The sequence below is a fragment of the Stegodyphus dumicola genome, chromosome 8, assembly GCF_044657685.1.
Source record: "Stegodyphus dumicola isolate Sdum_Otavi_A_Nest chromosome 8, ASM4465768v1".
Taxonomy (NCBI): Eukaryota; Metazoa; Arthropoda; class Arachnida; order Araneae; family Eresidae; genus Stegodyphus; species Stegodyphus dumicola.
In genome coordinates, this window is record NC_140775.1 from 69,897,698 (window position 1) to 69,925,399 (window position 27,702).

At 31.3% G+C, this 27,702-nt stretch overlaps 2 protein-coding genes across 7 annotated transcripts in view; one reads left to right on the forward strand and one right to left on the reverse strand.

Moving 5' to 3' along the window:
* The window catches only part of LOC118200942 (uncharacterized), a 126,507-nt gene extending 104,437 nt beyond the window's left edge, over positions 1-22,070 (reverse strand). For both annotated transcript variants that reach the window (XM_085821980.1, XM_085821981.1), the window contains exons 1-3: positions 21,750-22,070; positions 10,407-10,451; positions 9,780-9,929 (exon numbers count right to left, since the gene is read on the reverse strand). In XM_085821980.1, the coding sequence (XP_085678106.1) occupies positions 9,780-9,929; positions 10,407-10,451; positions 21,750-21,863 (309 nt within the window). In that variant the 5' untranslated portion in view covers positions 21,864-22,070. The remainder of the gene's footprint in view (positions 1-9,779; positions 9,930-10,406; positions 10,452-21,749) is intronic.
* A 158-nt stretch (positions 22,071-22,228) lies between these two features.
* Positions 22,229-27,702, forward strand: part of BTBD9 (BTB (POZ) domain containing 9) — a 66,946-nt gene continuing 61,472 nt past the window's right edge. For 2 of the 5 annotated variants that reach the window (XM_035371154.2, XM_085821983.1), the window contains exon 1: positions 22,381-22,668. The gene's annotated coding sequence lies outside the window, so the exon portion shown is untranslated. Of the gene's footprint in view, positions 22,669-27,702 lie in introns of all 5 variants that reach the window. The other 3 variants (XM_035371156.2, XM_085821982.1, XM_035371157.2) reach the window with 3 other exon arrangements.

The following is a 27,702-nucleotide window of genomic DNA, read 5'->3' on the forward strand; positions in this document are numbered from 1 at the left end:
TTACAGCTACTCGTCTCATTAAATTACATAAAGCTAATATTGAATTGCCATTACATAAATAAGTTTTCTCAGTTTGTCAATAATTCTATTATTGTAAATACTGTTGATGATACTTTTAGTCCTCTCAATACCCTAAGATTAAACCCATTATTGTCCAACCAAGCACCAAAATTCTCAGATTTTTTAAAACAGTTGGAAAAGAATACAAATTCAGAGTTCACAGGCAAGTCAACAGGGAATTTCTGAAAGTTTTTCTGAAAACCAAAAATGATCACCGGGTAATATCTAGAAACTTAAATAAAAAAGTTATTGATCATTATGTTATACCTGCCATAATTGAAAGTTAAGATGGTTTGCAAAGGTTTCCCTGCTGACATGTCTTTAGATGAAATTGGAAGACCAAGGTTTTTAAAGTTAAACATATTGCCAGGATGTACAAACTTAAGACTAAAGCCCCGATACCAGACATAAATTATTAACGAACTGGGTGTTGAGATGATTTATGAGATTTCAAATGTCATGTTTTTCAGTGCGACCATTGTTCCATATAAAGTTAAAGGTAGCAATGTGCAATGCCACAACTGTCAGCATTTTAACCATTTATCAGAAGTATGTTGGCTCAAGCCCTGCTGTGTTAAATTTGTAAAGCCCCACAAAACAGAAATTGTTCTGCCAAATGACTTGATATTAAGTGCTGAAATTGTGGCCAAACTGGAGACATGGTGAATTACCATGGTTATTCAAAATTTTCAACCCAAAATGTTTCTGTCAAATCACCTACTGGTCAGGCTCAGGATAAAACGAGCACAAGTGTTCGAACTTCTAATATTCCACCTGGAACCATGCATGCTAATGTGGTTAAAAATCATGTACCTTATAACGTTTTACCAGAATGTGTTCCTGATTACGTTGCAAATAATTCTAACAAACACACTGAACAGATCTTTGGTGTACTTATGGATCCTTTAAAAGACATTCATAAATTTATCAATGAAGTAAAAAATATGTTCAAAGGTCTTTCTATTATGCATATAATTTTAAAATATTCCTAAGCTGCATGAAACTGAAAATTCTATTGATAAACTATTTGTTCTTTTTTCAAAGATATTTTCAGTTAAAGTATGGATACCAATAATCTTAGACATACAGCAAGTCATATCAAACGCTGTATTCATAAATATTCTGTTACAATACCACAACTTTTAGCCACTGAGGCTTAGCTCTTACACTCACAACAAACACTTCTATAACATACACATTTGCCTCCACTTATATCCCTTTAAGTAGGAATCTTACATCAATTACTACCGACTTAAAAATACTACTTACGCTTGGAAATCGTATTATTATATGTGGAGACTGAAATTCATGACATTACGCATGGAACTCCCATAATACTAACAGCAAAGAATGTGTTACAATTTGGCCAAGTCGGCTGTATTATGCATAGCAGCTCCTAGAACCCAACCATGATATAGTACTGGGTCCATGGGCCTTTTAGACTTCTTCTTGCTCAGAAATACCAGTGATCCACTGGATATTTTGATGCTAGATGAACATCTTCTGACCACAACCCAGTCAGAATTCTCTTGAACATCAATTATTATATCACACCAGTCAAAAGAGCCATTATTGCCAACTGGCATAAGTTTGCCAAACCTCTGAACAACATTTGCTACACTCTGTCAATGGTACATGTGGAGAATGGTACTGACAGTTTGGTAAAGAGTTTTACAAACTCCCCTTTGGGGGTGGGTGGGGGGAACTACTTTAATCATCTTTTGTACAAATGCTTTGAACAGTGTCAGACTTTGCTTTCATTAAGAAACTTCATAATTTTGTTCATAGCAATTGCCACATGGGCCTGCTTTGTAAAGTTTTTCTAATGTGTCATTACTAATGTTATATCTAAATTTAGTCCTTATTTTCACAACAACACTGAAAATTCTTTTGTACTCTGCATTACTATGGGAATTATCAGAATGGCCAACACTAATCTAGACAGACCAATATAATTTTAAATTCCATTAACACCTTTCAGTTTTCCAATTAAACTCCACTCAGTGGCAATCCTAGCCAGTTTTATAACTTTATCAAAGTTTTCTTATCATAAACTGCGACTGCAATTTATCAGTTGCAACATCAGTATCATAATCTTTCATAACAAAATGAAGTTACTGATCATTAAAAAGATGAGAAAAAGATGCGTTTGCTAGAGATGAAACACCTGCAACTTTAGCATGTAAAATCACTTCATCGTTGACTGGAAATTTATGCAGTATGTAATCACATACTCGGTAGCTTCTAACATGGATATAAAACTTATTTTTGTCTTGCTTTCCTCTGAAAGGTCTTTTACTACTATTTTAGTTGCAGCCCATATTACCAAATCTTCATCTTTTGTTTGATTGTCTATTTCACAATAAATCACATCGTATATAGAATTAGAAGCCAAAACAATGACTGGTTTTATGAACTTTGATAAAGTGGCTTTAAAAAGATCATAAATCATTGATTGCAAAACATGAATAAATGGAATTCTTCGTGGAGTTGGAATGATGGGAAAATAAATTGTACAAAACAGCAAAAATTTGTCAAGACCTGACGACAACAAAATAAATATTCATTCTTCACAAGATAAATTGACAGCAATCGGAAAATGTTTCCCTTGCTGAATTTATTTTTTATTTATTTTAAAGAGGATTCTGTGTAAACGATATTTAAAAGAAATTAAGGAGGGAGAAACAGAACAGCTTTTCAAAGATGATTCAGTATTTCTCATTCAATTAATTCAGTTCTCACATCACGGCAAGGCAAAAATACATAAAAACTCAAAATATCTATATTAAAAATTATGAAGTAAATCTTAAAACACTTTTTTCCTCGAATAAATTCCAGAACAGATTAATCATGATTTAATTCACAATAATAAAAGAAGGCATTATCTATGTTGTTGCAAAGCTTAGTTTTTCTAGATTGGCAACAAATCCACTATTCTGCCGAGTTACAAATGTAAACAAACATGGCCCCCATGACAAAAATAATTAGACCTAGCCCCATTTAAACAACTTTTAAATTGTTGGTAATTATACAAATAATGCTTGCAGATTTACTAAATGCATAAAAACCTTAACCGGAAGATAAGAACAACGTAATTCAATCATTTTTAATGCAAAAAATGCACAATTTACAAGCATATAAGAATAAAGAAACTGAGCTTACTGAGCCGGGGAACAGCTATAATATATACAGTCAAAAGTCATTAATTCAGACACCCATAATCCGGACCTCAAAGCTAAAATCTTTCTGCGCATGCGCCGCATTGACGCATGCTCATAGGCGTTTTACGCGTGCGCGCAAGACATTTACGACTTCGCATATGCGTCTGCGCAAGCGCAGAATACATTTTCGTGTGCCTGTTTAATGTATAACGGACGGTATAATTATCTAATTATCTATTTCAGTTAATGTTGATGATTGCGTTGTTCCATAATCTTCGAATTGGATCCGGCTTATTATTTTTTGCAGACTGTAAGAGCGATTTTATAAAAGTAAGCTTGAACTTTCGATTATGTCAAATAGAATTTCCGATGCTGGAGCTCCCAAAGGATCTAGAAAATGAAAGTATGTTTCGATGTCCATCAAACAAAAAACGAATTGCTACAAAAAATGGATAAAGGTATATCCTTTGTTTATCTAACCGTTCCGAAATCTGTTTATCAATTTCACGCTGCTCTGCGGAATGAACTGAAAGTTGATCTGTCAGCACTATCCTTATCTTCAGGACAGATGTTTTTATTTTATTCGGCTTATAATTCCTTACTAAATGTAGTATTTAATCTCCATGTACTCCATCTTTGATATGATTTAAATCTAATTCCTCGTCATTATAAATATCACGAATACAAATCAAATAGTTTTCTGGTTGCAATTTTCTAATTTCGGCTATGCGTAAGGTACGCATGCGCACGTTGAAAGAAATGTTTAATAAAGTAAACAAATAAATATTAAGCTTCTTTTTTTGTAAATTTTGATACCCTTTAGATCATAATTGCTCATTATTTTATAAATTACGGTTTCATACTTTTAATTTTATAATTTCTGCATGCCATCTTACCAGATTTAAACTGATGATCTATAATCCGGAATCGCCGAAGCCCCGACGAGTCCGGATTAAAGACTTTTGACTGTATATATATATATATATATATTTAGCCAATTTAAACTCTACAGCATCAAAACGCAGAGAGGAAAAAGAGGAAGCAAAATAAAAAATAATGCGAGATTTTTATCCACTTTGAATACACTTGCATTGAAAAAACAATTGAAATGTTTTTTTGACTCAGACTGCTTTCCCAAGAAACTTCTCAACTGGTTACACTCCTGTACTAATAAATTCCTTATCAAACTAAAAAAATTCATTCAAGAAAGCTACGACGACATACAAATCATTAAAGACATGATTCCTGATTTTAGTCTTTTTAGACTCTCTAATAGTCTCACTCAACGCAAAATTTATTTTAAAGTCAATTTTCTGCATCCGCAGTTTGACAATATTCATTTCTCAAGAATCATCAGAGATTGTAAAGATTACTTCCCCGCAGTTGACACAATACCAATGATTGCATTTAAATATCAAAGGACCTTAAGCAACTTGCTTACTAACCACCATGAAATAGATGAAACTGCAGAAAGACATTGTAAGACACCAATTTACAGCAATTACGTAGATTCTCATCACCAGCACATAATTACTGGCAACCTGAATATCATACAAAACCATCAACTAAAAACACTAATGAGTTATGGTACAAAATTTAGACCAGTCAGAAACATGACTACAAATTACTGTTACAAGACTTTCGAAAACAACATCAACGAATTTATAGTTAAAGCAAGCTATCAACTGAATTTACCCATAGATACCTTCTTAAAATGGAAAGCTAAAATTCTTCAATGCATATCCACGGAAATCAGTCACCTCAAATTTAAAAGTACACTGAATTGGTCACAACTTACATCAGATATTAGTAAATTAAAACAGCTTTTTACTATTACAAAAATAGATAAAGCAACTAATAACTTTAGCATTATATGAAAACAATTCTACACTGAGATTATTCATAAAGAACTTCTCAACGCAACTACTTATCAATTAGCCAACCTTACAGAAACATCTATTATAATAAACAGGATTAAAACTTTTCATAAGAAACTCAATATTACTTTCAATGCAAACTACAACAGATTTACTAATCTTTATGTGATTCCCAAATTCCATAAAACACCATTAAAATTTAGATTTATAGCTAATGGAACTAATAATTACAAGAAAAATATAGGCTATTATTTTTCAATTCAACTTAATAAAATCTGTAAATTTATTTTCAATGATTGTAACACTAATCATAACTATTGCTGGATCATTCATAATAACACTCCTGTCATTAATACCATTCATACCATTAACATCCAAAACATTAACTGCTATGATTTTGAAAACTTATATACCTCACTTCCTCTAGAAGAAATCTATACCAGTCTACTTGATCTACCAAAACTTTTCCCTAATATACTCAATATCATGACTCTTGACAAATGGAAAACCTACCTAAAATGCACACTTTTTCATAAGTACATCAAGTTTCAAAATCAACTTTTTAAACAAGTCAGAGGATTGCCAATGGGCTTACATTCCAGCTCGATCTGTAATATCTTTTTATTTGTCAAAGAATTTAACTTCCAAAAAAAATCTACAACCACAAGAGTTAAATTACTACAAACACACCTACAGATATATTGATGACCTTATTACAATTAATAATTTTGAATTTTGAATTGAAAACTCCGACATTTATCCGAATTGTCTTAAACTTAATAAAACTAATAATTCACAAAATAGCATAGACTTTCTAGATCTTCAAATCATTAACTACAAAAAAATTTTACTTTTTGACAAAACAAGAAACTTCAATTTCAATACTAACAAATTAATAAATTGGAACTCCAACATATCCAAAAAAGTAATTAACAATACTATAATTAATCAAATACAACGAATTAAAACTATATGCACAGATACAATAGATTTACAACACGAAATTTTGATCCTTATCAAAATTCTCAAAAATAATCTAATTCCCTTTTAATTTATCAACCATTGCCTTAAAAGAGCAGGCATTAAATACTCACTCTAAATCATTTAACTGATAGGGATATGATAATTTATTCCTAAACCTGAGAAGGCGGTATAAGTTGGATGACTGTCAGTTGAAGGATTTGTATATAGTGTAATTACTCAATTGTATATATTGTAAAAAGCTAATTGTCTTCAGACATATACTGTTACTATACTGTTACTAAAAAAATGGGCATATTTCCTGCCTTTAGACTGTCTATTAGCTCTTGGACAGTGAAAATGCCTTTTTCCTTTCTTAAATTCTTAATCATTGTGACACGACAATTAGCCAGAAATTAATTAATTTCCATTCACTAGTATTTTCAAAAAAATCTTAACAGACGGTCTCTCTCAGATAAGAATTCCACAAAATACATCCCTCAAGAATTCCAAGTCCCACCCACTACCATAAATTACTTCACCCAAGTCTTACCGACTGATATTATTCAAAGCCCCTACTGCCGCTAAAAATTTTCGGACACCCTACACTTCTGAGTCAGACACGAAGAGAACACTTTGCCAACTCCCCCACTAGAAAGAATGTAAGTTACTTAATACCTTACTGGCCTTTATATCTTCATGTACATTCACTGATCTTATTTATATTATTTTCTATATTATTTTTATATTATTTTTATGTTTTCTTTGATTTGTTTTTGCAAAGTTTGCATTGTTTATCTTTTTTGTGGTCTTCTATGTTTGTTTCAACTTTGCTTTGAATTCGGTTTCATAATGACAATTTCCGGTGTTTGATTTCTACGGGTAATATAGTGCTCGAATGCATAAAGATGATAGTGTCGGGGACGGTTACTCGAGTTTTACAGGATTTCTCTACAGTAATTGATTTTTACTCCAAATTGAATTGACTGGAGTGCTTCATGAGAATAAGTTCTTTGAGTAGCAACTATTCGTGGAAATTTTTGGCCTGACTGGAATTGCCGGTTTGGCTTTAACTTATAACTCGAGTAAAGACGAAACACTTTCATATTTACGTATTTTTATCAATTGTTGTTCATTGAGCGGGAGTTGGTTTGTTCCCCTTGAAAAGTCAACTAATTTCCGATCAATGACAATAATTACATGTTTTAATTTTTCCTTTTGCAATTGATATATTATTCTTCGTGATGATTTAACTCCAGTCCCCGTTAAAACATTGTTAACATTTTGCTTTCAAATTGCTTCAGGGCATCTTTCAAAATATGGCTTGCCAGTATGGATGCACACTTTTAGAATGGTTCTACTTTGGTTAAACTTGGGAGATAATATAATCAATTAATCAATACTGTTTGGGATATATATATATATATATATATTTATATACTTTTGGTGTGGCCGACTGCATTCAAAATATGAGGTGCACATCCACATGTTATAGCAATCTTATATACAAAATTTCAACATTCTGAGACTACTTGTTTTTGAGTTATGCAAGATATGTATGTATGTACGCACAGACACCATGAAAAATTCTCTTCAGAATTCATTTTATATCAGTTTTATAATTTTTTTTGAGGAAAAGCGTCTTTTATTCTGTTCTTACATACAGATGTTAGGCAAAAACATCGTTAAATTACATTCAATAGTGGTGAAAATCGATATTTTTGTCGACATATGATGCCTAAAATTTTTCGAGATTACAATACTTCCTTTTTACTTTGTACAAAGAAGTAAATACATTCTTTTCACATACTTAGTACTCTGATATACTGTAGAAAAAGAAAATATATACATTTATATGTATATTTACGACACAATTACAAAATGTTTACCTCCAAACATGCTGCAACCAGTTAATCTTAATGGCAAGTGACTGAATATTTTGGTCTCCACGAGGGGTGTGCCATTGCTTCAAGGCAGTGCATGGAAAAAATCAATTAGAGTCTTTCCTCTTACTTCCTACCTCCATGAATGAAATTACAGCCTTGATTCTTGGTTTGTGCTCATTGGCTAATATATGCCAGATGACATACAGTAGCGCTCGATGCTGACTGGAAAACTGGAACACAACATTTTTTAACACTTACTTATAACAAATGGTCTTACTTATAGCAAAGGCGCGCCATAATTTCTCATTGACCAAACAACTTTGGTTTTCTTTTAGATGTAATCTACAGGAAAACCAAGTGATGCCCCAAATCACTTTTTTGGTTTAAATAATGAAGTATTAAGCCAAGATACATAAAAATCATGAGAAATTTTAAGAATAAGAAAAAGTCGGGAGAATCTGTTGAAAATCAGGTTGGTGTGAGAACTGTCTGAAATCGGGACAGTTGGCAACTCTGATGTATTATAGTTTTTGGCACATCCACAAGTACGGCTTTTATATACCAAGCTGAATCACCAACTTTTCCTTCTTGGTGAGAAAGGGAAAGCGCTGCCAGTTTTACCGTGTTTATCACAGACACTGGCTGAATGTCTGCTGTTTTTTAAAGATCGATTTTATAGACGTATGGGATTCCGTACATATAAACTTTTCGGGCAATTTATGAGCTCTTGAATATATAGATATTTTCACTTAAATAAAAATTTCACATATATTTTGTAAAACATATTCAAAATTACTTATGCTTTAGATGTTTCAGTTTAGTTCGCGGAGGAAAATAAATAAGATTATGAATAAAAATGTTCAATAGTGTCAAATGGGTAAATAGTTAGAGTGTGCAAAATAAGTCTACCTTAAGATATTTTAACAAAAATACTGTAAATTCATACTCAAAAAATAACTTTAGAAAATGTTGTCAATTAAGTATGAGGTAAAATAAGCTTACAATCACTTTCATTTATGGAAATAATTGTACAAGACTCTGAAGAAACACTTTCTTTTAAATGTATGGAAAAATTTCATAACATATATGGAAGAAGAAAGTGCAGCATTCTGAATTCGCAAGCCTTCTGAATATATAGGCAATTTCTTATTTAGGGATGACAACACAAAATAATGTTTCAGAAAATATTATTTATCTTGCATAAAAATCTGTTTTGTAACGGAGATCAGTAATAACTGCTTATCAGTGTAATGAGGATTTAATTTGATGAGATTAAATTCTTTTGAAGTATTGAATTCATGAAATGATTTTGACTTGGCCTTTGAAATTCATCATTACAGGCAGATTTATTTGATTGTTATGCATGCATTAAAAGCACCACAAGTATTTTATAAAAAATACACATGCAGAGTTTTCACAAATTTAATGTGCTTATCTGAACGTTCGGTATTCATTTGTAAAATTTTACTCTATTGTTAAATTGAATAATACTGTGATTACAAATATATGGTACTTGCACAATCCTCGCAATTATTGAAAGTAAATTATATATATTTTTTTCCCATAATATTCAGTTTATTCTCTTGACTTCAGACCTCAATGTCAATACTCTGGAAATTATTTTAACCAAGAAACGGTAGTGGGAACCATGCATAAAGAACTCAACTAACTTTTTAACAATAGTGATTATAAAATAAGCAAAAAAAAAAAATTAGAAGTAATGTGTCAACGATATTCAAACTCCTTATGTTGCATATACGAGCCATAGCTTAATTGGTCGTTAATTTCTGAAATAATAATAATAAAAAAAATCTGTGTTATCTAAATTCACTTACCATTGTGGAACAGTTAAGAACAACACATGATCCACATAAATCAATACTGTTTCTCATTGGAGTACTTAAAACCTGTTTCCTCCAGCAGCGGTGCATTCCATATTTTAAGGGAAACAACTGCCATTCATTCATAGTACCAACAGGGCAAATCTAATCAAAGAATTGTTACATATTAAAAGTACTTTAAATTTCCTTTTATGGATGCATTACAATTTCAGAATTCAGTTTTAGGAGAGGAAAATAATTATTTCATCAAAGCAACTATTATACTATTTATCATAAAATAATTTAAAATATTATTAATTACTAAAATTTTTAATTAAATATTTGACATAAATGAACAAACTAGAATCAACATCAATAAAATTTTAAAACATTTATAAATGATTAGGATTAATATTATTAATATTTTAGGTACTTTTCGGTTATGCACCTGCCATGCCTTTTGGCTATCCCCTGGCATGTGGTATGTTTTGGCAATCTATAAACCATTCTTATAACTACTAGCCAAAATGTGTGACAACTCTATAATGGAAAAGCACCATATTTTATTATAGATTTATTTATCAATTCCAACTGCAATCAAGTATTTACATAGGAATTATGATAAATATAATAAAAACATACCTTTTTTAACATCTTGATTACATCAAAAACAACAAATGCATTTTTCTATAAAGAAAGAAAAAAATTAATATTGCATACGTTAATCTAACACAAATTTAAGAATTTTTTACGTTAAAAAAAAAATCTGAAAAAAAATTTTAAAAAATATTTTAATTCTGCATGGCAATCCTTGATGGCTAAATTATTTCCAAGTTTACAGGAGTCATAGCTCAGATAACTGTGTACTTTGAAATCTACTTACTAAAGGAAGTTATTTAATTTAAAATAACAGAATCAACCCAAAATAACGGATATATCATTATTAAATGTTATGAATTAAATGTGAAAAAGTTTGATCCATTTTGGAGGGTTACTGAAATAGATTAAATAATTTTCTAAATCTTAATAATGACTTAATACTGACAATTTCTGATCATCTGCATTCCCAACAAAAAGTATTCTTCGAGTACGCTGTAATAGAAATTACGCAATTATTTATTGTTGGCTTACAGTATCAGCAGCTTTCAAACTGAGCCCTGATTTTGGATTATGAGGTCTACCTCTTGAAGGAGCTACTGTAATATCTAACTGCTGATAACTAACTTATCCTATTGCCTTAGTTCCACTGCTACGTGGTTAATGCTTGTAAAGAAGGAGCAAGCTGTTTTTTCCTAATAAAGAAATAGTTGCTTACTTGCAAGTTATTTATTTGAAGTCAGATAACACAAAATTAATTCGCTACAGAGAGTTTTCTGACCAGATGGACATGATCTGAGATGTAGGAAGCAATAGCAATGAAGATTGAAAAGTGGATGAGTAACCAACTCTTTATTTTCTTTACAAGTAGTAAGGCATTACTACTTGTAAAGATCCATATGACTGAAATTAGTTGTCACTTAAAGAATATACATATACAGTACAGAGTCCGAGATCTGGACGTCTAGTATCCGGACCTCAAAACCATGAACAACTCTTTTTTGTATGCTTCATACATGCGCGTTTGATTTTTCCTCCCAATAATAAAATATGTGGAGAGTCCCGATTCTTAATTTCACTTTGGCACTAAATAAATACATCGTTAGAAGAAACAATAATTTTGGCTGCATATTTGCTTCACATACATCTCAAACCGAAACATTCTACCAACTACTAATATTTTATATTTCTGATGTCAACCTGGCAAATCATTATTTATTATATTTCGCTTTCATCACTGCATGTTTATAAACACATGACAACTTGACTAATGACTTGTGCAATGATGCCTAAACAATTTTTAATAACAAAGAGTGTGGTAACCTTTTATGTTCAGATTACACTTGGCAATGATTACAGATTTCAGTGAAATGCGCTAAGAAATGTTGACGAGGAAAAATTTAGCAAACACTTCATTCCATATGCTAAAAACAGGTGTTGTTAATGACACTCATAGGCCAAAAGATTACATTTAGTGTTATTTAAATTATGAATAACTGATTTGTTTTTCATATAAACCCAGAACCAGCGCCAGAGATCGTATGACCGCACAATGTGGCAGAATTTAGGAAAGACGGAATTTTAGAGAAACACCCAGCAACAAAATTAAGGGATGAAAATTTTTTCGAATTTAGGGAAAGCACTGGGATCCAAAATTTAGGGAGGCAAAAATTTAGAACTTAAGAATGCGCTTGGTAGCAGAATTTAGGACCCATAGAGACTGCATCAGGCGGCAAGATATCTAGCGCCTGCCTTCAATTTCATCGCCAATCTCATGATACATAGCCAATAACGTATAGCGGATGCTATTAATCTACACTAAAATTATACTTTACTGATTCCTAGGAATTTCAGTCAATATAGCAGGTTGCGCCATTCCTTAACTTTCTGATTTGATCCAGCTTATTATTTTTTGCAGGCTGTTTTTAATACAGAAAATTTAATGAAAATTAAAGTTTGAACTTTCGATCATGTCGAAAAGAATGTCTAATTCTGGAGCTGCAACAGGATCTATAAAGTGAAAGCATATTTTGATGATCATTAAACAAACAGTGGAATTGCTGCAAAAAATGGATAACAGTATATTTGTCTCAAAATTAGGCAGGAGTATGGCATTGGAAAATGAGCTGTATAAGACATACGAAAACAAAAAGGGAACTTTTTAACTTTTTTGTGAATTCCGACACACCAATCGCAATGAATAACAAAAAAAATTATTTGATAAGTGAAGATCATGACAAAGTGATGGCTGAATAGGTCAGACAGCATCACAACAAGGGCATGCTATTGATGGGTCCAATGCTAACGGCTCAAGCTAAAATATTTCACTAAGAGATGAACTTAAAAACTGAGTGCACATATTCAATAGGTTGGTTACCTAAATTTATAAATCACCATGGTATAAGGAAATTAAGAATTTCAGGGGAAAATGCTTCAGTTGATACTGAAGCTGCTGAACTATCTGCAGATAAATTTATTGAATTCATTAGTAGTGAAAAGTTATCTCTTTAAAAAATTCACAACGGTAATGAAACTGGCCTTTTTCTGGCAATATGTATTACAAAATACCATGGCAACATCTACAGAAAAGGCTCCAACTGGTGTCAAAGATTCCAAAGCAAGACTAAAAATTTGAATATGTGCAAATGCTGCAGGAACACATAAGTGTAAACGTTTCATAATCAGAAAAAATACATGACCCCTGAGCATTTAAAGGAGTAAAGATTTTCCCTTTTAGGTAACGTGCAAATAAAACAACATTGATAACACAAGTGTTAATGAATGATTGGTATGAAAATCATTTCATACCCGAGGTTCGGCAGAATTCGGTTGGTTTACCTGAGGATGTAAAAATTGTCCTTATTGTAGATAACTGTACAGCTCATACTTCACTTTAGTGAAAGAAAATGTATCTGTATTATTTTTCCCTCCAAATTGTACATCCATCATTCAGCCTATGGATATCGAAATAGTGCGCACACTGAAATGCAAATATAAAGTAGAATTTTTTAAATCTTGTAAATTAAAAAATTAAAATCTCATAAATAAAATCTTAAAAATAAAAATAAATTAAATGTTAAATTTCTTGAATAATGGCAAGACTATTCAAGAATTTAAAAAATATTTTAGCATAAAATCTGCTTTGTGGAGCATCTCAAAATTGTGGGAAGAGGCTTTTGTGGTTTTTGTCTTGTGTAACATGCATATGAGTGAGTTTCCTTTAAAATGTCTTTCTCGAAGGCATCCCTTCCCGTGGCTTACTGACATTTCAGCCTTTCTCTTTTTATGCCCAGTTCGAAATAGTGTTGTTTCGTCCACTACCATCTGCACTTATTCTCTCTTTCTCATTTCATTTGCTGTTCGAAAAATCACTGTACGATTAAGAAAAGACATGTTTAGACAAAATGACCCTTACTTCTTTGACCTGACTTAGCTTTTGAGTTCTAATATTTATTAAACATTTCCTTTAGATAAATTTATTGCGAGCAGAATAATGAATTTCAGGCATGTTCAAGAGGTATGTTTTTGAATCCGATTCCAATTTCGTTATATAGTCCAAGTTTTTTTTTTTTTTTTTTTTTTTAAATTTCACATACTTCTAAAGCAATAGAACCACTCACTGTTCCTCTGTTTTGACAGAAAATCAAAATGTAGCAAGTGTATAACTAAGATGTACATGTTTTATAAAAAATATAGTGAACCCTCTATAAATGTGGCCGTTCACGGTTTTAAAGGATTTTAGAGCTCTGTAGATGTGGTGGTCTTAGAAATATGATATTCACTGCCCATGTTTGTTTATGTTTTAAAAAAATACAGGTCTGTTTCAAAAGGCGATCTCTTAGAAATATTGAAAATAGATATGATTCACTATAATTATTTTCTAATGGATAATGGTATTAATTTAATCTAATGTCAATTTAGAAACAGCTATTTATGCTAGGGAGATTTAAAAGCAATATAACTCATATTTTTCTTTCACGATCAGCTGTTATATAAGATTAACTGCTTTCTGTATATTTTTCATGCTATATAACTCATATCCACACGTTTTTAGCAAATATACAGCAAATGTTGGTCAAATTTTTAAAAAATTACAATTTGAAACATTAATATTAATTTTCTATTGCTATAAATAATACTATTAATGAATGATGAATTTATATAATATGTATACTTAGAATCTAAAAACGATGAACTTTAAATCTGATGACTCTATAAACATACGTATATTCATGTAGCTACAAAATTTTATTAGAATTTATTATATAGTTCTTTGTAATCTTCACAAACTCTAATAAAATGCTATATATTTATTACTATAGTTTGAGGTGATTGTATTTAAATTTGTAGATACGTTAAATTTTAAGAGCTGTTCCATCCCCCCCAAAAAAATATAAATAAAATGAAATTGAAAATTAAAAACACTTATATTCCAAACTGTAGTTGAAAGATTAAGAGGTTACACTTGGAATTCATTTTCTGACAGGGTGTCAGCTTATAATTTTAATCTATTCAGAAACCTAAAAGAAAATATGTCTAGAAAATCGCCAAATTATAATTGTTACGTTCAAAAAAGCTTTCAAACAGAAATATGAGTAAACTTTGGTAATAAGCTCAGTCTAAAGTAAAGAATAAATCTCTTAATCAAGTTTTCATTGTGCTTAGTTGCATAAAACTGTTTTAATACTACTAAACTAAAAAGGAACTAAAGGAAAAAAAACTAAAAAGGAAGATAATGAAATTCAAGTGTTTTCCAATTAAAAAGTTAAAAGTTTTAATAATGAAACATAATTATATTTAATCTCAGCCGTATTACCTTAAAAATAGCATGTGAGGAACTTCACGATATTTTTCCTTTTCACATATACATACCAAAGTTAAATATGTAAATAAATAATAAAATGCATTTTCAGATTATCATTGAAACATTATAGCTAATTGCTTTATCAGAGAGCAGAAAGTTTGTTTTGTACCTAATAAAATAAACAAAGTATAAAATATACAAACAAACATATTTTTGAGACATTAAAATTCAGATCTGAATACTGAATACTATAATTAAAATTATAAATACATTTTATAATAATAAAAACCATATGTCCTTTTGATTATGTCGGCTTTCATTGCTGTGGATATTTGTCGCGTGGGCAATTTATCACAGTGGGTTTTTTTGGTACTATTCCGCTTTGAGGACCGTACAAAATTGCAGCGAAAACGTATGCGCAAAAGCGCCAAATCTAGTGTTTCAAATTGCGTAAGTTTAGATAGTTCTTTATTTCTTAAGACACCATTGGAATACTAGTTTAATTTTTAAATCCTTTTTTGATATCCTATGGATTTAACAATTTTGGATTAGCCCATGACGAAAAGTTTTCGGTACTTTTCCGTTTCGCCGGCACAAATCTCGCCAAACAGACTTTATTGGCGACAACATACAGTATACACATAAAAAATATTAAAAAAATTTTAGTTCTAAGAATTCTTTTTTTGAAGGCATAAATATTTTAATATCGTTTAAAATTTTATAAAAAGCCAATAAATAAAGACAATAAATTTGTAACAAGACATTAATTTAAGAATTTACTATGCTTTCATGGTTCAACATTATAATTCGCTGGTTCATATCACGTGACCCCAAGCGATCTCATCTCACGTAAACTGCTCTACAAAAATTTAATGCTCTCAGTAATTATCTACATTAATTTCAAGTTAAATCTTAATTTGGAACACAAGTTTAAATGCAAGAAATATTTCAATGCGTACGAATAGCTTACTCAGAAATTATGTAAAACTGCAGTGCTTTACTTCGCTAATGCATTCTCATTAGAATTGATGAATTTAACCCTTGATTTTCCTTTTCTATATTTTCGGCTTCGGGTAAGAGCTGTGATTGCATCCTAATTGACTTAATTAACGAAAATGGCCTTAAACATAAAACTGAACTATCTGATAAAAATTCTATGTAATTTTTATTATATGCCAGTATTGAATTATATTATTATTATTATGCCAGTATTATTTATTATATGCCAGTATTGAAAGAAACAATCAATCGGATAAGAAAAAGCTGCGTCTTGTTTTGAAAATGAGGCGTAAAATGTTACCAGCGAGAATATTCCATTTGGCGTCGTTTGTACCATTGTTGGCAACTTTATCGCTTGCGCCGGCAAAACGGAAAAGTACCAAGTTTTCAATAGAATTTTTTCAAAGAAAAGGCATCATTCATTATAGAAAATTATATTTGAACAACTGATGAGATGAAATTATGCTTTAGCGATAACTCTGTAGCGAAATAGCGATGCAAGAATCTATTCAGTTATGTTTAGCCTTTTTTTATATAAATTATAATAATGATCTGAAGTAGTTATTTACTCTTATGCTTCAATTCAGTTATGTTTAGCCATTTTTATATAAATTCTAATAATAAAAAAGTATTATATGAAATTAACCTTTCATCTAAATTAAAACAATAATCTTTAGCTAGTTATTTAGTATGGTACTTCTTTTCTTGCATTAAGGTTACCGCAGTTATTTTTGGCAGCACTGACATCAACAATAGTTTGGCGATCAGGCGCTTTTGTCTAGAAAATTGATCTGTTTTGCCTGGTATGCAGTGCTGAAGTTTTATAACAACAAATTTGTGCATTCTCTGATTTTTTCTTTAAGCAAAAACAAATCATTGTACATTGGAAAAATAACAGCATTTAAAAAAAAAAAAAAAAAAAAAAAAAAAAAAAAAAAAAAGATTCCTCAAAAGAAAAGACTAAGTTGCTTGATTGGCCTTGCATGGCATACTTAGTTTGCTAACAGTTTGAAAATGGCAATGGCTCCTATTTTTCAGGCATTAGCTTGGAGAAAAATTAATTTGCAAATGATCTCCAAAGTTGGCAACAAATTTATGACTTTTGGGTAGGTTCATATAATCAAAATTTATCAATTTCCTTTATCAAATAGTCATTTTTTTCCTCCACAACTTTTTTTACATGGGACAATTTGAAAAGTTCATATAAATAACTGAAAGATACGTGGATGAAAGTTTTTACTTCATTTTAAATTACTTTTTTGTAACATTTTGCTCTTAGAGAGAATTCTTCCTTGATTTAATCAGTTTAAATTAATTATGCTTATTTATTTGTGCTGCATTAATATTCCTAGTATTTTATCACTGACTAAAACAAACAATGTCTTCAAAGCTTATTACATTAATTAAGATAATTATCTATTATTATTACATTATTTTATTACATTTCTTGCATAATTTACATTTCTAGGTAGCTGCAAACAAATTTTGTTGAAATTTTTAAACTTGGATGTAATTCCTTTTTCAACAGTCTAGTATTCTGTGTTTCCGTATGCTAGCTGTCATTATCAGATATAATATCACACTGATGACTTAAACATGATTACTCCAGTACAATTTATCAATAATCTTATTGTGGGATGCATTACAGTAGTCCCAGTGTTGCAGTGACTGATTTATACTAATTTGGATAGTATACAGAAATATATTAATGATGTAAAAGTTACACATAACAGAAAATGTCTAATGTAAAAATGCAGCAATACACAACAGCAGAACTTTTAAACTAAGTTCTTCTATCTAACCTCCTTATTGAAGAACATAGCACATTTGATAATACTGAGAATAGCACACTTTTTGAAAATACTAAGATACATTCTTATTTTGAAATTTTTAATTAGAGTAAAAAAAAAGGAGAAGAGAGGAATATGTAAAAAACTCTTGATTTCTTTTTTAGCACAGTAATTAGGTAACTTTCCTGTTAGTATCTTCTGAAATTATTATATAGCAGGACTAAATTCAAGTGAATAAGAGCCAAATGTTGGAATTCTGGGAAGGTCCAAATTTACAACATTTTAAAAGTAACGGAACAGGTTTCAAATAGAAATGTCTGATAACTTTACAAAATGAAATATGTTAATTACCTTCTTTTGAACATTGAGTAGTTTTTGTTTCATACATACATTTTATTTGCATATAAGCTTCACCATTTGCCTATGAAAGCTACTACATAGGGTGGCCTCTGTTGTATAAGGTAACAAACGATTCACTTCCTCCTTCATTACTAGATGATACTTAGCTTTTCTTATCATTAAATGAACATCAATCAGATCCATATTGGTACCATTAGAGTTGCATTCAGTATTGCTGAAATATAATCCTATGGTCATCCATTTCTTTTTACAAAGTTATCAGACAATTCTACCTGAGACCTGGTCCATTACTTTTAGAATGATGTAAATATGGATTTGCAGCTTAGTAAAAATCTAGTTGCAACTCTTGAACTTCTCTAAATTCCAACACGCTCTTATTGATATGAATTTTGGCCTGCTATACAATAATTATGAAGAGACAATTTAGATATAGACAGAAGTTATAATTATTTTCATCATAAAATAATTTAATATAAAAATAAATGTTTTATTTATGTTTGTTTGTTTAAATGTCTAATTTTTAGACTATTTTAAAATGAATGTTTTATATCAATTATTATTAAATTTTATAAAAGTGCATGCTAAGGTGGTGTTAAATGAAAACAAACAGCACTTAAAAAGCAAACACCAGTACCATTTAAAGTCAATTTGATGCCAACATACTTCTTGGCAAGGTAGTAACCGATGCAAACTTTATACATAACGGGTGGCCATAATTAAACTGACAGTGCTCACAGTGTTCTGTAGCACGATCTATTTGCGAGAATGACGACACATTTTGTAGGAAGATTACATAAGACGGGGGGCGAAGGATTCCGCGAAAAAAAAAATTAGTTCCAAAAGTCACCACTAGGGGATTATTTGGCACTGTGTAATAGAAAATAGAGTGTTAACAAATGCAAATCAATACGGAAATTACCTTTTATTTTGCATTCAAATGAGGTTCAATGTGGCTGCCGTTATTGTGGACCACATACTGCATTTTGTGCACAGTATGCACAACAGCAGAAAGAAATATGTCTGCAGGAATCTCCCGTACAGTCCGTGATAGGTTATCCTTCAACGTAGCCACGTCCTGGACACTCCTTGTTAGACCTTAGACTTAAGGTAACCCCATAGCCAGAAGTCGCATGGGCGACCGAGGTGGCGATCGTTCATGGCGACCAAGGTGGCCATGCAGTTGGAAAGTAACAGTTAATGACTCTTTCTGCTGTGAATTTCTGTCGTAGCATCTGTTGCCCCCGTACAGCAACGTGTGGAGGAGCTCCATTTGCATGAAAATGATTTCCCCTAGGCATCGTCTTTGCTGAAGTGCCGGAATGACAAAGCTGTTCAACATGTGGCGATATTTCTGTCCAGTAACAGAACAGGTTTCCGGTCCTGTTGGGGTAATATTCTCATAGAAGAATGGACCTACGATAAATTCTGCTGTGAACCCACACCAAACAGTTACCTTTGGTGAATGTAAGGGAATTGCTGTGAATGTGGTGGTTTGTCATCCCAAATTTGGCAGTTCTGGGTATTCCATTCAGGTAAAAGTGGGCCTCGTCTCCCTATAAGATCATCCATCACGGCCAAGCATCCTCCACCTCCATTCTGGCAAGAAAGGTGAGAGCAAAAGTCAATCGCTTATCATGGTCAGGGTACAGTAACTCCTGTACACGGCTAATCTTGTACGGATAGAAGTTGATAATCTTTCGTAAGATTTTCCATACCGTACTGTAAGGCATATCATAATAAAAGGTAATTTTATTCCGAATTAATTTGCATTTGTTAACACTCTATTTTTTATTACACAGCGCCAAATATTCCCCTGGCGGTGACTTTTGGAACTAATTTTTTTTCGCTGAATCCTTCATCCCCCGTCTTGTTTAATCTTCCTACAAAATGTGGCATCATTCTCGCAAATAGATTGCGCTACAGAACACTGTGAGCACTGTCAGTTTAATTATGGCCACCCGGTATATATACACATGCACTCATGTATAAAATTACAATAATTTGCAAATTGTATCTATTTTATCATAAGTATTGAATCAAAGGTACTAATTATGCTGCTGAAGAACTATGCAAATATTCAGAGTAATATACATAAAAGTATACACATATGTGCAAACACATGCATCTCCAGAAGGGATATAAATGCACAATGTGTTTGCAGCAATTTGCCTGCTCTTACTTCTTCATGACATTCGCTGAGTTCCTCTCTAGAAGAGGGTAAATTTGATAAAGTATCAGCTAAAATGAGTAGCTATAAACGTATGGATGATTAAATGAGACGGAGAAGGTAGAAACAGACTTCATAACACCCAGTGTTGTCTGAAATTTGTGGAAACAGTTTCAAGACCCTGGATCCATATCGAGAAGACCTGGAGAAGGTCAACGAAGATTCATAACTCAAGAAATTAGCTCATATGAAATTTATCATTAAGTTCCTATCTTATGGCAAAACATGAACAACTGCATTTTTGAACAAGATATTTAAAATGATGACTAAATCCTGATACTAAATCTGTATGTCTAATTGCAAAGTTTTTCAAAATAAAATAGAGAAGTTTATGAAAACTGTTTTGATAGGAATGCTTTGTAAATATAAAAAATCTAATTTTTTACATGGTCCCTATAATTCAAAAATTCCAACAACTAAATCATTAATTTATATATTAAATAAAAAACTTATACTTTATATGCAAAATTTGCCAGGATGTGCATGATTATTTGCAGTTTACCAGTTACAAATTTAATACCAAGTGCTATTTTACTTAATTATTTATTGCCAAAAGAAGTAATTTATGCTTTGTAAGTACTCAATAATTTTGGTCGAAAATATGAATTGTAAACTGATTGGTCACTGCATGTAAAAATTTGAAAACTTTTTACATTTAATTCTTTAAACTATATTTTTCTAACTCAGAATTTTAGTTCCATGGTTCTTACCTCCAGCATTTTCAGCGTTCTAAACGAACAATACAGTTGGCGCCTAAGTAAAAATTAAATATACTGATAATGCAATGTGAAATATACATCTAATTAGCTGTCATTTGTGAAAACCAGTTACATGTCACACTTGACATCTTAGGCGGCTGTCTATGTTGCCTACCATTGGAGCTGGGCTTTTCAACGAAATTCATATAAAAATTCGTATTTTACTCATAACAATCATTTCGCTGACAGCGTTGAAAGTGTTTCTAGAAAAGGAAACTGAAAAACTTCCGAAAAATTCTTTGCCTTATTTTGTTACTAGAGATACAGATCTATAATCCGACATGGTAACGAAACACATCTTTAATTACTCTTTGGAGTATTCTGCATATATACATTCCTACTTCAATTATTTATAATTGAAAATAGAAAAATCACATTATATCATAATCTTACAATCAGAAATGAGTGCAAAAAGAAAACTATTGCTGTTTTATTGTAATATATACTTACAGAATTACTATATAAGCCACACTTTTTGTAGTATATTAAATAAAATGCGTAACTTGCTGAGACTAAAATCAACGAAATTAATATAACTGATATGTCTACAAAAGTATACGCCATGGTAACTCGAATGACTGTTCCGCATTTGATTAATTACTGTACTACTATTTTCACAGAGTAAAATTAAATTTTATCAATGATTTCACACATACAACGTGATTATTACGAATCAATGATAACACGCATACAAGAACAGATAACAAAGACCAAAATACAAATTTGAATCACACTTCCTTTGTTGACAAAACTTTCACTTTCTGTTTTCAAACTTTATGATACAGCATGTTGCCATTTCATTCAAACTAAACATTCTACACAAAATTAAGCTAGTTTTATAAAGGAACAAATGCAGCACAGTTTGTTGAAATTCTTATTTTATAATTTCTATTTCATTGATATTTCCTTTTTGTACTAAAATTTTAAATTTAATATAAAAAGCATTTTGCAATTTGCGTAAATAATAATCATTGCAAGATAGCCTGTATTAATTTGTGAACTGTAGTATGTGACAAGTTTTTTGCTTTTACTTTCTGGAAGTTTAAGAGTGAAATGTTTGTCAGGCTTGTAAGCGGTGAGAATTGTACACTGTGTAATTTTGCTACTGTATTATGTAGAGTTTGATACTTATTTGTTTTTGTACTATTTTAGAAAGAAAACATAATAGCTAACAAATATAACGACACAACTAATTCATACAAACGGTATTTTAGATCCAAAGGCTACCTCTAGAATGATTTACATTTCTGTTTGTATTGTGGGTCATTTAATTTGCAAACATTTTTAGTATCTGTATAAGTAATTCTATATAATATTGAAATTTTTGGACGTAACGGAAACTCTTATTGACATTTTTCTGTTCAGTTAGGTACAGGTTTCTTTTACTGTTTTACTTTCTTTTAGTTATAGACTATTGGTAAATGCTTTTTACTATAATATCGGTATGTTTTAAAATATATACTCATTTTAAAAGATGTTAATTATTTTTTCTTTCAAATTCAAATTCAGTATTTTCCAAATAAATTGCAGTGTTTAGTTTCCGTTTTTTTAAACCTCAAACTGCTGGCTCCAAATCTTGAATAAAGAATTAGTAGCTGTAATTAGAAATAATTTTTTTTTTTTTTGGTAACTGTATTTGATTATTTAGTTTTCAACCATAAGTTATTTAATTTTCTTAGATCTTCATTACATTTGATTTTAAACCATAGAATTATTATCTATCAATATATATATATATGAGGATTAAACCGCAAAAACTTTTTAATTCTTGTTGATTCAAAAAGACATCAAACTAATAATATAATCAAATTATTGTGGCTTAGAACTTTTCTGGGAATAGATGTAGTAAAGTACGAAATATATTACATGACATTGTTTGGAAAAGAAATACAAAAGCTTTAAAAAAGAAGACATTTTAAAATTATTGGCATCAATTCTATTAAATTCTTAGATGTGATATAATGTGAAATTTTTTACTGACAACATCATTTTTACTAGACATCTATACCTTTATTGCAAAAAAGTGTGTCATAAATTTATCTACTGTTATACTGAGTATAAAAATCAGTACTTTCTAAAAAATTAACATGATTATGAAAAAATCATGTTTAAATAAAAGAGTTGCTAAATTTTAAATATATCCTTGTATTTAATGATTATTTTAATCTATATTAGTATCTATGTAGCCTACAACTAATTCATAATATAATATATCGAGAGTATTTGTGAAAACTAAATACCAATCCAGGCACTTAAATGTTTTATTTTTATGGTTAGAAGTGTATTTCAAGTGAGTATGTATATTGCATTTTGTATTAAATATTTAATATTATTTATAAATGGTGGCTCATTTTTGGCTGCAAAGTACACCAGATTCTTTTTTTACACGGTTGGGGGGGGATTTGAATATTATTTTAATAATACTTAATGGTAATACTATTAACTTTTGGAATTTTCTTTCTATGCATGTACGTTACATATATTATACAGGCCCTGACTATGTCAAGTGACGAACGTGACGTCATACCAAACATGTGTAAATGGGTACATCTGTTGTCTGATAGTTAATAATCTATATGATTTTCTTTAAAGTATTTTTAATAATGATATATTTAAAGGGAAATGAAGATAAAACAACAAATTTTATTTTTGGTATCCTGAATTCATTTTTGTAGACATTTTGTGTCTACCATTATTTCATGTTTTAGTATATTTTTTGGTTAATTTTCGGATTATGGTAACTTGGCGATTATAGGCGAAAATTTGACGACCAACCCTGCTACAGCAACCTGCTAGTTTTTTTTTTAGGACGCCATTTTGTTTTCACGAAGTAAAGGCATGCATTTTTTTTTTACTCAATATTTTTTTCCAACAATCTGCTAGCCAACTTATGCTTATGCTAGAACTTTTATGGAACAAAAGTGCTTAATCATGACGAAGATTAGGTGCGAAATTGGGAGAAAGTGCAGAATCTCCCACTGCTTGCCGTGTTTTTAAGAATTGCACATGCACGATATCCATGTACACGTCGACCTATTTTCGCTTAAAAAAACATCCCAGAATCGCACAAAAATGGCATTGCGCACACTCTTCACTTTATCCATGCAAACTCCTAAAGTCCTAGCTAGTAACCTTTATCGCCTTACCAAAATGTCTCCAAACTACCTGTTACCATATTCCAATGATTAGTCTACTTTTTTTACATGTGGAAAGTACATGTTTTTACATGGAAAAATAGAATCTGATGTATATGTGAAGCGAAAACACTCCATTTTTCTATTCTTGCAAGCTAGTTTTAAAATGCATAGTGCCAGTTTTCCTTGTCATTAATTTGCTTAGTTGGTCAGTTTTCAAGTTTCTGAATGAATTCTCAGGGACGGGAGGGAAAAAAGGCACTGAAGGCTAGGTCAGAGGAATATGCAAGATGAGGCGGAATATTTATTTGCTTCCTCAGAAAAGCATTGAGCTGATGATAGATGTATAAACATTAGGTGCCTTTTGTATGTAATGTATTTTTAGTTAGCATATAAACGAAATATTTTTATGTTAACTTTCTTTTGTTTATTGGAAATACTAAATATGTGGACTAATGACATAAGACCCTAAGATTCAATAACTATGAATTATGACAGCTGCAGTTTTTATAATTGAAGAATTCAACTAATTAAAAAATTTGTATGCTACCCTACTAGTGGCTGAGTGATTAAAACTAATAAATACTGGTAGCTCTAATCTAAGGAAACAGGCTGGCTACATGGGCTTTTTTCATAGTTTTTACTATGTGTAGGATGAATGCAAGGCAATTCACCTTAGAAAGTCTTCCATTAACACATTCATACCCTTTGGCAGATAGCCTTTATGTACCTTGTCATATTCAAATAATCTCACCTAACGTAAAGTTCGCGGACTGCCATGCCAAAGGGCCTGAGTGTATAGTGTCGGTACTCTAAATATGTGGCGAGCCATAAGTCCATTGCATGGTTTGGGGGAAGGGAAGAAGGGTGGGAGACCCTCAGGAACTGAGCTAAATCGCGCTGTCACTTGAAAGGTGCTCAAGGCTGTTGCCAAGGGGAGGCGTAGTCTAACGCTCCTTGTCATGAGGAATTCTGTGAGCTTGGGCTGACTACGTCATACAAGGGAGCATGAGCAACAACAACAAATAGGTTATCATACAAAACAAAATATCCTCAAAATTCCATGGTTACCATGCTAGCCAAAAAAATCACCAAATTTGGCAGGCAATGTGTCTTGCACATCTGTACCTTCATTAGCTATAGATTTTTATTTTAAGATAGGAACTTCAGGGTCATTTTCTGCTGCCTGACTTTATAACCAGGGGAACAACTGCTACAGATGGTTCAAATCAACTTATTTTTTTCTCCCACTCGATCTCCATTTAGCTTGTTTCACTTCATGAAAAGCAGGAGAATGAAGGCTCTGTTGAACTATATAATCTCAGATGAGTTGGAGAAAATAATGCTGTGATGATGACATGCATTATAATTGTGTCAGGGGAACAATGAAAATGGCCTTGAAGTGTCTATTTTAAAGAAACAGGCTATAGCTATTTTAACTGTTCACAAATAAATCTTTTGAATGGCTAAGAATTATTTTAATCATGATATTGTATTTTTTTTTTACTTTATTTCAACACATAGCTGTGTGATTAAAATAAAATTTTCTGTTTTCTTTTGGCTAATTTATTAGAATGGTCACTAACAAAAATTTCTATCTGCAGTTTTTAAAAAGGAGAAATTTTATAACATACTATAGTAATCAATATATCATTTAGATTATAAAATCTGAAGGAAACAGTTTTTACAAATAATTATATGGTACAGGTACCCTCTTATGACTCATTCTGACTAGGAATCTGACAGTTCACATGATTTAGCGAGCATATCTTCTTTGACATCAGATGATTTTTATGTAGGAAAAGATGGAACATAGTGGAGTAAAAAATTACCCCCAAAAAACATTTGGACACGGCCACACAATATAGTGATACATTTACCTGCTGTCAAGAAAAGCTTTAGAAATTTGAAAACGGCAGCTGAGTGCTTATTGCAAATTTTGATGATGAAATAATGGAAGACTTGATGAAATCAACAAATATTTACATTTCATCAATAAGAAGTAAATTCTCTAAAGAACGTGATGAGAGAGAGCTACGCTCATCTCTTCTTTAGAGACGTCTCTTCCTTCAATTCAGCTACGCTCGTCTCTTCTTTAGAGACGAGCATAGCTGAATTGAAGGCTTTATTTGGCCTATTATATTACACTGGAGTGCTGAGAGCAGCACATCTCAATGCAAAAGATTTGTGGTTAGCTGATGTAATCAAAATAACTATTTTTCAAATAACAATGTCTGTCAACCTATTCCACTTCCTGTTGAGGTGTATTAGGTTTGATGATATAAATTCATGAACACAGCGAAAGATGGCGGATAGACTTGCACCTATTACAAAAGTTTTTAAAAAATGTATCAAACTCTGTTACTCTGTTTCAAGGAAACGTACTGTTTTACTCTGTTTCAAGAAAACTTGCAAAAAATATATTCTTTATCTGAATATTGTACCATTGGCGAAAAATTAGAGCCCTTTTGCGGAATGTATCAATTCAGACAATATATAAGAAGTAAGTCTGCAAGATATGGAATAAAAATTTTTGCTTTGTGCGATTCTCATACATTTTACTCATGCAGCCTAGAAATTTATGCAGGTCAGCAACCTGTCGGACCATATAGACAATCAAATGCGGCATTGGATGTTGTACAAAGGCTTGTTGCGTCCATAAGTAGCACAGGGAGAAATATAACTACGGACAATTGGTACATGAGTATTCCTTTGGCCAATGAATTATTGAAAAAGCACACATTGACATGCATTGGAACATTTCGAAAAGATAAGCGCAAAATTCCACAAGAATTTCTGCCAAATAAAAACAGGCTCTGTACTCTTCATTTTTTTTGTTTAGAGTTAAAGAATTAACTCTTACATCTTATAATCCAAAAAAGAGTAAATTGGTTCTTGTTCTATCATCCTTGCATGAGGATAATCAGATCGATCCATTGTCAAAAGAAGCAGCTCAAGCCCGAAATGATAACGTTTTACAACTCTACTAAAGGAGGTGTTGATACTGTTAATGAGTTTTGTGGAATTTACTCTGTTTCAAGAAAATGGCGCTGTTTTCCTCTAATGCTATTTTTCAGACTAATGAGCATTGTAGGTATAAATACTTTTATTATTCATCGATGAAGTAACGACCAAGTGAATATGAACCGAAGAGTTTTTCTTAAAGATTTAGCATTAGAGCTTGTGAAAGAACATCTCCTAAAAAGGGCTGCAATTCTCTCTTTCTCAAAAGAACTCAAAACTGGTGTAAAAAGGTTAGCAGGAATAGA